The 13,130-nt window shown below is 45.8% G+C and overlaps 1 protein-coding gene across 5 annotated transcripts in view; it reads left to right on the top strand.

Annotated features, from left to right (window-relative positions):
* Nucleotides 1–13,130, top strand: part of Rnft2 (ring finger protein, transmembrane 2) — a 113,129-nt gene that overhangs the window by 53,997 nt on the left and 46,002 nt on the right. For all 5 annotated transcript variants that reach the window (XM_013071747.3, XM_087198273.1, XM_087198272.1 and 2 more), the window contains exons 8-10: nucleotides 4,235–4,384; nucleotides 5,831–5,896; nucleotides 6,029–6,130. In XM_013071747.3, the coding sequence (XP_012927201.1) occupies nucleotides 4,235–4,384; nucleotides 5,831–5,896; nucleotides 6,029–6,130 (318 nt within the window). The remainder of the gene's footprint in view (nucleotides 1–4,234; nucleotides 4,385–5,830; nucleotides 5,897–6,028; nucleotides 6,131–13,130) is intronic.

The raw sequence follows: 13,130 nt of genomic DNA, 5'->3' as shown, positions 1-13,130 counted from the left end.
CCCTTGTTTACCATCCGCCTTCCGGAATCCGCCTCTGCTGTTTCCCATTTCACTCTCTGTCCCGCCCCCATCTTGGCAGTGAGGAAGTCAGAATAGAAGCCGCCTGTTGCCGCCCCCTTTTATCAGAATCTGAGCCCAGAACTAATCGTGCCCCACAAGTCTGCAACAATTACTAGTGTTCCTCCTTCACGGGTGACAGAGGGTCCAGACGCCCCATCCTCCGATCGCTTCCCTTGTTCTCTGACACCCAGCAGAAACCACACGTTCCATTTGATGGTCGTCACAAATAACATGCTTAAGAAACCTGGAATTATAAAACTGCTTAATTAGGGAGAGATGGTTTCACTGGGATATGCCCAGTTTTCCCTGGTGGTTTGATCTCCTTCTCAGAGTGGCCCGCCCTACTGCAGCAGCTAATTGCTACTTTTAGCATGGTGCCACATAGACACTCTCTCCTTTAATTTTATTTTCTGTGACATCAGGGCTTGGTTATAAAATGGAGTTCTCTCTGTGATATTCCAACTCTCCTTTGTCAGCAGCAAACTCTAAAAAGTTAACATGAGGAGTAAGCAGGGAATCTTTAGCTTCCGGAGGCCTCAGTTATTAAATGAGCACCTACCATGGGGCTAGATGCTGGGAAAATGCCCAGAACCAAATAGTCTCCTGTGTGGGGCTCATGTTCCATTGGGAGAGACAGATAGTAAAATAAATGTTTAGAGAAATCCTCTAAAGGAAGTAGGGAGAAGCAAGGGAGTCTCATTGGATGAAAAAAAGGAAGGAAGGAAGAAAAAAATGGATGGATGGTTGGACAAATGGCTGAACAAGTGGCTGGATGTGAGGAAGGGAGGAAAAGAAGAAAAACAGGAAAATTCTGGGTGTGCACTGAATCCAGGGAGGAGAGGCATAAACAGGTTAAGGCTGGAAATTGGAGAGAATCGGTGGTTGGTCCAGGATGAGGTAGAACACATAAGAGGCGAGAGATCCTAGGTGAGAACAGTTTGGAAGACATGAAGAAATGGGGCAGCTGAAGCTGGGTGATTCTGAAATACAAAGTTCAAAACATGGGTGTTCTGCAGAGCTGGGGGCCTACTGTTGGGCTGTGGACAAGGTATGGCAGTCCTTGCCCTCCATGGAGCTGCTGTAGCATTGGTCCGGTATCCATCACGCCATTGGCCATGGAAAACAAATATGGCAGCCATCACACACATCTCTGTTCCTTCAACTCCTCCACCTTCCAGAAGTTCCAGGAAGAAACAAGCATTTCCCTCTGGGGATGTTTCTGGGCATGAGGGACTGGCAGGAGTCAGGAGGGCTAAGGCAGTCCCTTTGGGAAACAGTGACCTCACAACAGAGTGGCAGCAAAATGGTCGCAGAGGGTGAAGGGCAGTGTGACTGGCTGCCCCTCCTTGACAGCTGCTATGCACACATCTGCTTCACAGGGTCCCCTCCTCAGTGGCCCGGGGCGAGGCATCAAGGTGAAGGTAAAAGCTCTAGCCGCATGCCACATACCATCTATTTGGTGGATAGTCACATGTTTTAGAACCATTTTCTCTCTAACTTGAATAAATAACATGGTAGGTACAAAAAAAATTGAAAAAAGGAGAAAAACACAAAGACAATGAATATTTTTTACATTCACCATTTTTTCCCACTTGGGACTATAAAAGGAGGATTTCTAGATAAACTTGAGCAGGATGATTTAGTCCTCCCTCCCTCCTTCCTTCCTGCATGTAGTGCTGGGGAATGAACCCAAGGAGTGCTGAGATACCCACCTTCTGCCCTTTAAAAATTTTTTTAAAATTTTTATTTTGAGACAGGGTCTCACTAAGTTGCCCAAGCTGTCCTTGAACTGGAAATCCTCTTGCCTCAGCCTCCAGAGTAGCTGGGATTACAAAATGTGCCACTACTCCTGACTTCTTTTTAAACTTTTAATTTGGAATAATTTTACACTTAAAGAAAGTGGCAAACAGTGTACCGAGTGTCAGCAGACACTACATCTTCATCCAGCTTCCCCTGATGTAACCATAATTGCAGCCAGGAAATTAACATGGATGCTGTGATTACAAGGCAAACTCCAGCTTATTGATGCTGCCAGTTACCCCACTAACATCTCTGTCCTAGTCCAGGGTGGAGTCCAAGATCTCACTTTGCATTCACTTGTCACACCACCACCCCCAGTCCAGTCCCATCTGATAATCCCTTGGACTCTCCTTTCACTTTGACCCAATATAATTTTGAAGAGTGCTGGACAGTTATTTTGTGAGCCTCATTTGTATTTGTCTCTGGCTTTCTGATGATTAAACTAAGGTTATGAGATTTTGGCCAGGATATCACCATAGTGATGCTGCTGCCTTCTTCTCTGTATCGTATCAGAGAGTTCGGGGTGTTGCTAAGACTTATTTTGGAGATTCAAACCTTGATCGCCCAGCTCATGGGGTGTGCAGTTGACATGGTATGTGTTTATTTTCTTTACCATAAAGTTGCTATTTTGGAGGATAATTTTTAATGCCTAAAGGGCTCTCCAGTCTAGATCTCTAACCTAAATACACCCTCTTTTTCTTTTTTTTTTTTTTTTTGGTACCGGGGATCGAACTCAGGTCCTTGCACTTCCACAGCAGGCAGCGAAACCACTGAGCTAAATCCCCGGCCCTACACACCTTCTTTTTTGTGCATTTAGTTTGTGACTTTCTGGGTTATCATAAAGAACACTACAGTGGCCTTTCTTATTGATACATGTTTGTGCATATCCTTAATTATTTTATTAGTCAACTCACTGGAGCAAAATTTACTCACATTTTTAAGGTTGTGGATGCCAAGGGCAGGATTATATTTTTGTTTGTGTATTTCTTTGTTTTAATCAGATTTATCAAAGTCTCATTTAAATATAATAAAATGCACAGATTCGGAGCAGATATTTCAGTGAGTTCTGGCAGAAGTGCAGACCCATGGAATCACCATCCTAATTGAGATATTGAATTTTTCTACCACTTCCCAAAATTCTCTGATGCCCTCTGCATTAATCTTCCCACCCTTTACCCCATGAAGCCACCAGTCTGATTTCTATCACTCCATGTTAGTTTTGCCTGTTCTTGGGCTCCAGACAAATCAGAATTACACAATATATAGCGTTTTACAATTGTCTTCTTTGATGTGACATAACGTCTGTGCGATTCATCCACACTGCTGCAAATACTGGCCATTTGTTGATTATTATTGCTGAGTAGTATCCTATTGCATAAATATTGCCAGAATTTGTTTATCCATTCTTCCATTGATGGACATTTGGGCTGTTTCCAGTCCGAAGATTTCATGAATAAAGCTGCTAAGAACATTTCCATACATGTGGACATATGTTTCCATTTCTCTAGGGTAAATACCTCAGCATGGAATTACAGGGTCAGGAGGTAGGTTTGTGTTGACCTTGATTAGACACGACAGGATGGGGTTGTTCTCATCTCCATTTTCTAGCACCAGCTGCAGGAAGCTTGCAGGACTTATCCAAGGGTAGAAGGAGAAGGGGAGTACAATAGGACTTGGGGCCAAGCATAACGCTGGGTGCGTCTCCAATCATCTGCTTCAGTTCCTCAGAGCAAATTCACAGTGGGGGGAATGGGACTCCCATTCTGTAGGAGAGAAAACTGAGGCTCACAAATGAGTAGCCAGAGAAGAGTCACACCCAGGTCGGTGGGAATCGCCAGGCCCCTTTTCTCCCCTCAGCCTGCCTCCTGGGAGACTGCAGGTGATGGATGGAGGTGGGAAGGTTGAGCAGCTCCCTGCTCTCAACCTCCTTGCCTGTGTTACCTGTACCAGGTGCCCTCCTGCCCAGGTCCCTGGGGGCAGTAACCTGTGATACCTGAGTCAGCTGTCTAGGACAGTCTTCCAGAGAGGCAGCGACTGTCCCCCGTTTCACTTTGAGCCCTCCAAGCCTCGGCAAGAACCAGAGAGTGACCACACTCCAGCCCTGGGGCAGAAGTGTAGGGTTTCTCCCTCCCTGAAACCTGATCCTGGGTGCTTTGATCTTCTGGGCTGGTGGGTATTGGGTGAGGATGTTGGGCAGGGGCCGTGTCTCCCTGGCCATATCGGGCCCCATTAAAGCTGGCCTGAGTGCTTTCCAAAGCTGATTAATGGCCTGCCTCTGACCTGGAATGTCATTACTGCTGGGCTGAGGGCCCCCCAGCCTGGTCCTTTGGGTCTTTACTGCTAATAATAATTGATGCTCTTTGTGTGGTTGCAGGGAAAGTTCTATCTGGTCATCGAGGAGCTGAGCCAGCTGTTCCGATCACTTGTCCCCATCCAGCTGTGGTACAAATACATCATGGGTGACGACTCCTCCAACAGCTATTTCCTGGGAGGGGTCCTGATCATTCTCTACAGCCTCTGCAAGGTGAGGTGGCCCCGGGGCTGGAGAGCTGGCCAGCAGAAGGTTGCATGCCCTAGCCAGGCCTGGAATAACTATGCCATAGTCATTTCTGCTCTTTTTTCTTTTCTTTTCTTTCCTTTCCCCTTTTTTTTTGTTTTTAAGATAGAGTCTCACTAAATTTCCCTGGCTGAGCTTGAACTTTCAATCCTCCTGCCTCAGCCTCCCAGTCTAATTTCTTTTATTTGTAAATTGGGATAAAATTCACACAACGTACAATTAACTGCTAACCGTTTTGAAGTGTACAACTCAGTGGCATTGAGCAGATTCACAGTGTCATGCATCTATCACTTCTACCTACATAGTTCTAAGACACGTTCATCACCCCAAGAAGAAACCTGGTACCCATGAACCAGCCAGTCCCTCAGTTCTTCACCTTCCCCTCCCACCCTGGTAACCACTAAGCTACTTTCTGTCTCCTCAATTCACCTATTTTGGATGCTTCAGATAAATGAAATCTTATAATACATGACTTTTGGTGCCTGGCTTCTTTTACATAACATTTTTGAGGTTCACCCACATTGTAGCATATGTCAGTAATTTTTATGGCTGAATCCACCTCCGTTTCTTGCCTAGGAAGCTCACCATATGGTATCCTTTCACTTAGTCATCTTCACAACAGCCCTTCAACATATATACCATTATCACTCCCATTTTATAGGTGCAGAAACTGAGGCTTAGCGAGATGGAGTTACTTGCCCGAGGTCAGAAATAACAACAGGCGTCAAACCCCATCACACTGCCTCCGAAGTCCAGAACTCTTAACCACCTTGCCATTGAATTTTTTTCCTCTTTCCTATCTCAAAAATATCCCTCTTATGTTCCACACCCTCAACTCCTCAAATCAATGTGCAGTGATTTCCTTCTCATTATTAATATAAATTAGGGATTTTTTTCCTCCCCCCAAAATAAATACATCCTCCTTTTGTTTCATGGTCTCTATTTCTGGCTTTAGAAGATTTTAGGGGAATGCGTATGTTGTCTTTCCTTCCTCCCAGCAAGAGTAGCCAGCAGTCCATGTAGTGTCAGGCACCAGAACTTATCCTGTTGGCAATTCTGATCAACCCAGAGTGGCTGACTAGAGTACGGGGTGGAAAAGCATTAGCAAACTCTGTCTGGGATCAGAGGAAGAGTGCTGTGATCAATTAGCAATGCCTGCCCTGGGCTTGGAAAGGGGAAAGTTCAGTATATATGCCATTTACTTGCTCTCCTGGCCTAGGTTATAGGGGAGACTCTTGATACCAGGTAGCAACACACAAGCCAAGCAAAAGTAATACAAATGGGAAGAAGTTTTCTGAAAATGTTCTGCATCCAAAACAGAGGCAGAGTCTGCCAGGGAGATCGATCAAGGGTTGTGGGAGATCCAGAACAATGCTTGGACAATTTTCAGCCATCATTCTGGTCTCTTTTCAGTCATTTGACATCTGTGGCCGTGTGGGTGGAGTCAGGAAAGCCCTGAAGCTTCTCTGCACCTCTCAGGTGAGTTGGTTCCAGGTGGTCCTGAGTCCCCACAACTGGGAGCTGGAAATGGCAGTGGTCCCTTCCTCACCCCTGAGTAACTCACAGTACCCTGAGGCCACAACTATGCTTGTCTTTCCCAAACTCAAACAGAATTATGGTGTCCGAGCCACTGGGCAGCAGTGCACAGAAGCCGGAGATATCTGTGCTATCTGCCAGGCTGAGTTCCGAGAGCCTCTGATTCTCCTGTGCCAGGTAAGCAAGACTGCACTTAGACAGATCCAGGTTCAAAGCTAAGCTCTACTTCTAACTCACTGAGTGGCCTTGGGCAGGTTACTTCGCCTCTCTGAACCTCAGTGTCATCAGTAAAATGTAGAAATGCCAGATTCAGTATGGTTTAGTGTCAGAATACCCTAAGCATGAAACTCAGCTGTATTCTTGACCCTCCATCTCCCCTTGTCATTTTTAAAATGAGCATAGTAATACCTATTTCATAGAGCTGTTACCATGCTTTAGTGAGATCATCTATGGAAAGAGCTAAATTTGAATTATTCAGCCATAGAAGTTGCTAGTATTATATTTATTATTCTCGGTGCAGTTACTATTGCCATTTGTTTTCATATTTGTCAAAGGTCACCAAGCCATGGTGGTAAGTGCTGGTCAGTCCCTTTTAACTCCCTAAATGGGTCCCTCCTCCTCCTCCTGACATCAGGGGCTGGGTGTCAATTCAGCAAATGTGCCTTGGGTCAAAGCATCCTATTAGACAGCGAGAGGGGAAGCAGAGGGCACACAGAGCCTGTCTTCTCCTCTGGAAGCTGGTGGCCTCCTTGGGGAGACAGACACATACATAAATAACCATGAAACAAGGCAGGCGGTGATAAGTGCTGTGCAAGAGAGATTCATGCAGGATCCCGGGGGACCAGGGCAGAGAGCAGTGCGTTCCAGGCTGGGGAGGATTTTTTGGAGGAGGTAGAAGCTCGGAGCCCAGAAGGAATGGAAAGACAGATGGCCTGTCCAACACTCCCTGAAGGTGGGACAGGAGGTGGGGTCCTCTTTTAACATTCAGAAAAACAATGTTTGTTATTATTGTTTGGGGATTTTAGAAGAGTTTGTTTTTAAATTTAATTTTTATTTCTTTTAAAATCAATACTCTTTGCATACATTAAAATTGTCAGAGGAGACTGAGGAGACTAGATAACTAAATGCAGTATGAAACCTGGAACAGAGAAGGGACATTTAAAGTGCTACTTGAGTGAAATCTTAACCAAGCCTGGAGTTAGTTACTAGTAGTGTGTCGCTGTGGGTTTCTTAGCCTTGGTAAATGTACCATAGTAGTGCACAAAGATAATATTAGGGGAAACTGAAACTGGGTGACTTCACTCCTTTTCAGCAAGCCTAAAACTATTCCAAATAGGACTGGGGATTTAGCTCAGTGGTGCCACCACCTGCCTCGACAGCGCAAGGTCCTGAGTTCGATCCCCGATACCAAAAAAAAAATCTATTCCAAATAAAAAGTTTATTTTTTAAAAATTGCAATACATACGAAGAATGGTAACAGGCCTCCTACCCTTGTGCCCCAAGTCTCTAATCTCCCATTTTCCACTGGTGACACACCAGTCTCCTTCATATCTTTCTAGAGGTGTTTTATAGAATTTAAACATATATGTTAAACATGCAACACACACGCATATCTATGTACATGTATATACAAATTACAGGCATACACGCAGAAACTTAAAAAAAAAAAAAAAAAGCATAAGCTGAAGCATATTCTACCCAACCTGCTTTCTGCACCTTTTTTTAACCTGTGACTCTGTCTTAGAGATGCATCCTACTTTATTTTACAGCTGCATTGCATGCCATTTTATGGTTAGAGCAATTGTTTTTCCAGCATTGGGGATTCAACCCAGGTCTTTGCACTGGCTGCATCCCCAGCCCTTTTTATTTTTATTCTTATTTTTTTTTGAGATAGGGTCTTGCTAAATTGCCCAGGTTGGGTTTGAACTTGAGGTCCCCCTGCCTCAGCCTCCCAGAGTGCTGGCATGCCACACCTGTGCCACCATGCCCACCCGATAGACCACAGTTTGCTTAACCATTTCCCTGTAGAGAGCCATTTAGTAGCTCGTAATCTTCTGTCTTTACATAGACGGTTGTCATGAAGACTCTGAAATGTGGAATCAGTCACACCTACCTAAGAGCATTGTGTTGATTAAGTCAATTAGTTTGAGTGAAACATTTAAAGCTACACTGGGCACGTGATGAGAGTTCAATAAATGTCAGCTCTTTGGGGCATGCATGCTTCACCCGTGTGCCAGCTGTTGGTAGGAAGGACTCCTAGCGGTGGGATTGGCGGTCAGAGGGTGTGGAGTTTTGACAGAAACTGCTAAATTGTCTTCCATGAGGAGAGTATCCACTTACATTCCTAGTGTGGAGCATGACATGGCCTCTTGCTCCCTCCCGTACCAGAAGTGTTATGAAGCCTTTTTGAGCTTTGCCAATCTGACAGGTGACAAACGCTATCTCAGTACAGATTTAATTTGCATTTTCCTAATTATGAGCATGGCTGAGCATCTTTTCATACGCTTTGGAGCCATCTGTATTTCCTTCTCGGTTGCAGAGATTATTGGAATATGATGTCAAGGTGAAAGTCTTGCTTCTTTTCTGGCAGTCTCTCTAAGCCTCAATCTGTTCCTCTCTCTTTTATTCTTCTGGTACCACTGTGTCTTTCCACAGCTGGATTAGAAATTATTAGGAGGAGTCAGACAAAACACTATTGTCCCAGATCTAGGAGTGGCAGCCACACCCAGTGGTGGTTGAAAACCATAAACGTCCCCAGGTTGTGCACATTTCTCAGCATTGCTTTGCTGCTGTGAGCTGAGCCTGGAAGGGCCAGGGTGGCTTGCACAGCTGAAAGGAGCACGCTGACTTCTAAATGCACTGAACAAAGGAACAAATGAAAGAATGGCTCAGCTCAAGTGTTACTTCATTGATAAAGTTTCTCCCACCTCTGTTTCCCCAGACTAGTCATGTTCCCACCTACCATGGTTTCATCAATGTCCGTGGTTTTCCTTCATAGCACTTTTTCCAGTTGTTAGCTAAATAGTTCACGGGGTAGCTAAGTCATGTAGGGTCTTTCTCCCTCTGCCGCATGACCAGCATCTTAAGAGAGGACACCATGTCTCTCTTATGTGGTAGCAGAACTAGTGTTCAATGGATAAATGGGTGGATTGGATCGGATGGATGAATGGAATGGATTAGAGGATGGAAGGATGGATGGATGGATGGATGGATGGATGGATGGATAGGACAGGGTGGATAGACAAGTAGATTTTTTTTGAGACAGGGTTTCAGTAAGTTGCTTTGTGCACCATCTATGTATGTGTTTTGAAAAGCATAATGTACTGTATCATATCTGCTATTAGTGGTTAGTTCTAAGTCTGGACATGGATAGCCTGGTTTGTGTAGTTATTGAGGATCTGTAGTTATAGGTATGTGTGTGTCTCCTATCTGGTAGTACCCATGTTTTCAGTAATGCCATTTTTCATAATCAGGTGCTTCAAACCTCCCTTCCCCAACCTGCCTGTATGCACAATATACACAGTAGAACATAGTGGACAAGAGTTGTGGCTATAGAGTCGAAAATTGTTTTGTATCAGTTATTGACTGCTGCATAACAAATTATCCCGAAACATAGTGGCTTCAACATTTATGATCTCAGAGTTCTGTGGATCAAGAATCCAGACATGGTAACTGGGCATGGTGGTACACAGCTATAATCTCAGCACTTTGGGAGGCTGAGGCTAGAGGATTGCAAGTTCAAGCCCAGCCTGGGCAGCTTAGCAAGAACTCCCACAACTCCACCTCCCCCCAAAAAGAGGAGAGAGAGGAATACCCCCATTTCCCATCCACAGTTTCTTCTCTCCCCGCTGATCCTACTGGTGCAGCTGCCCAGTTCTCTGAGGAGGAGACTGAGCCCCTGAAGGGCACTGATCAGGTCTTTTTCATCAGAGTATCTCATGAATCTACCTCTGGAGGGGCGTTCATTTCTCAGCAACATTGACAGAGCCCCTGCTCTGTGCCAGCTTGGGGCTGGGCAGTGGGAAGACAGTGGCAACTGTCACCGCCCTCGTGGGGTTCACTGCCCAGAGGTGTTGATGCGTAAGGAATTTGAACAGGGGCTCTCAAAGTGTGGCCAGGGTACCCCTGGGGGTTCTTTTCAGGGGACCTGTGAGATCAAAACTACTTTCATAATAGTACTAAGACATTATTGGCTTTTTTTTTCACTCTAGTTATTTTATGCACATACAGTAGAGTTTCCCAGAGGTCACAAGACCCGGGATGAGGTCATTGCTCTGGCAGCTAATGCAATGCACACTTGTGTATTCCTGGGTTTAAAAAATGTCTCCGTGTCTACTTCTAATATATAAATAGATTTAAGTCACATGAACAAAGCTCTTTGAGGTCTTCAGTGATTTTTTACAAATGTAAAGTGGTCTTAGAACCAAAATTTTTGAGATCTATTGAATTAGAAGTGTGGGAAGCCAAGCATGGTGGTATGAGCTGGTAGTTCCTGCTATATGGGGGGCTGAGGCAGGAAGATTTCTTGAGCCTAGACGTTCAAGACCAGCCTGGACAACATAGCAAAGTCCCATCTCAGAAACAACAAAATAGCAGAGATCCTCCATGAATGTGTGTTGGCTGAGTGAGTAAAAAGCCTACAGATGTAATGACGATGTCTCACTGACCTAACTCAAGCTTAAAGCCTCATGTGAGCCCGGGAGCATGTTGTGTTCTGTTATGTAAGTAACCCATTTCCAGGGCGGCACCGTGAAACCTTACTCATTCATTCAGCAACCACTCGCAGATTAAAACGGCCCCAGACCTCAGAAAACTCTTAATGTAGGGATGAGACATGTGAGTGTGCAGATCACTCAGGAAGTGTGAATGTCTGCAGGTAATTCTAGGGTGTGGGACACCCAATCTTCAGCAGGAGGAGAGTGGTGGAGGCAGGGAGGACAGTCGGTGGGGACATTTGCAAGGCACAGCAGAGGGATGGGCTCAGGGAGCCATCACAGAAAGGGAGGTGTGGTTGCTTGCGGAGTCTTCCAGAAGAAGTAGCATCTGCCCAGCTATGGACAAGATAGGGCGTCCCCGGCAGCTACCACAGCCTGTCCTCGAAGGCCACATGGCCTGTCGGTGACACAGGGAACCAGCACGTGATGAGGCTGAGAGGGAGGAGGCACCACCATGGAAGGCTTAGGTGTCTGCTAGGAATCTGAAAGCTGCTGACCCGGGCTCCCGCCCTTCAGACCCAGGTGGGAATCTAGTATGGTCCTCGGGGCTCTGCATGGCTGCTGTCCCCCCCTCCACACCCCTCCACTGCCTGGCTACTGTCCCATGGCTGACAATGAGTGCCCCAGGCAGCTGTCACCTCAGGGGCTTTGCTCAAGAAGTCTCCAACAGCCTGAAATGATCATCTCCGATTCCTCTCTTCACCATTTAACTCATGAATATCTTTGTGCTTCAAGTGTCCCCACCACCAAGAAGCCATCCCTGATTACCTCCCAGATCAGACCAGTCATCCCTCTGTCACACTCCACCTCCATAGCACCGTGGCGTTCTCCTTAGCACTGTGCTGTCTGCAATTAGGCAGCTGGTGCATACCATACTAGGAATGGGTTTACAAGAAGCTTATAGTCGGGCATGGAGAGACTGATACTACATAATGAGCAGACACGAGGTAGTAACTATTACTTGACAATAGCTAACACAGACCACTTAGGATTTGCCAGGATTTTCAAGTGTCTTCTTTTTTCATCTTTCAGAAAACATTTAGGATTTTTCTTATATTATCATTCTGCCCAAACTTTTTATTGTGGAAAATGTCAAGCCTACAGATATGTTGAAGGCTAGTCAGAGTTACCCCCTTCTATTCTTAACTATTTGCTAGCCCTAGATTCACTCATCATTAGTATGTTGCCACATTTGCCTCTATTTTTTTTTTTTGGAACTGGGGATTGAACTCTGGACCTTGCTCTTTTGAGGCAGATGACAGAACCACTGAGCTAAATCCCTAGCCCCTGCCTCTTCTTGATATAAATTTTTCCCTTGAGTCAGTTTTGGGAGTAAGTTACAGACATTGTGATTCTTTATCCTCAAAACATTTCAGCATGGATCATCCAAGAATAACCACAATTTCACTAGGATGCCCAGGAAATTTAAATAATACAGTATTATCTCATGTATGGTAATCTATTTGAATGATTCCAGTTGCCTTCAAAATGAGCCTTAAAACTAGGGTTTCTCTCCCCTCCGGGATCCAGTCAAGAATCATAGACAGCATTTGGCTATCATGGCTAAGTGGTTTTAAAATGTCAGCCAGGGCCCGGGGATTTAGCTCAGTGGTTCTGCCACTTGCCTCACCAGAGCAAGGACACGATTTCGATCCCCGGTACTAAAAAAAAAAAAAAAATTGCCTAACATGTCAGCCAAACATTTATAGAGGGGCTTACTATCTCCGTTTTACAGATAAGGAAACTGAGGCACAGGGAGGTTTAGTTACTTGTCCAAGCTGTGTAGCCTGAGAGTGGGGAGACCTGTTGGTTTTTATTGTCTCCCTGCCTTTCACTTGAGCCCTGTGTTCTACTCTCCACCCTGCAGGCAAGCAGCTCTTTTTAAGCTGCAAATCATATTAAGTCACTCTTTTGCTCAAACCTCAGCCATGACTCCCTACTTCTCTCTGAATAAAAGCCAGAGTCCTCCTAGTGGCCTGCGAGGCACAATCTGCACCTCCCACCAGCTGTCTGGCCTCATCTCTCTCTCTCACTGCACACTCCTCCTGCTCAGCCACACTCTCCTTGCTGTTCTTCCAGCACACCAGCCACGCGCCAGCTTCCGGGCCTTTGCATGTGCTGACCTTTGACCAGCAGTGCTGTTCCCCCAGCTATTATCAGGGCTTATTCTCCTTTGAGATGTACCCGGGGTCTGAGGGTATAGCTCAATGGTAGAATGACGTTAGCATGCACGAGGCCCTGACTTCAATCCCAGACGCTGGCCCTATTCTCCCCCGACAAAGTTTTACCCCAATACCAGTATCTCAGTGAAGTTGTGCAGGCCTCCTCCCTGCCTTTTCATCCTCATACTGGCTGCTGACGTCCTGTGTTTTTCACCACACCAGTCGAGTCCCCCCTGCAGGGCCAGCTCAGGAGGGCAGGGCCGGGCTCTTTGGTTCCCTTCGGTGGCCATGGGTCCCTGT

Source organism: Heterocephalus glaber, unplaced genomic scaffold (genome assembly GCF_053883595.1).
Source record: "Heterocephalus glaber isolate CG9 unplaced genomic scaffold, H.glaber_assembly_v1.0 deba00001687, whole genome shotgun sequence".
NCBI lineage: Eukaryota > Metazoa > Chordata > Mammalia > Rodentia > Bathyergidae > Heterocephalus > Heterocephalus glaber.
Note: the sequence above shows the minus strand (reverse complement) of the source record. Positions and strands in the feature narration are given on the sequence as shown.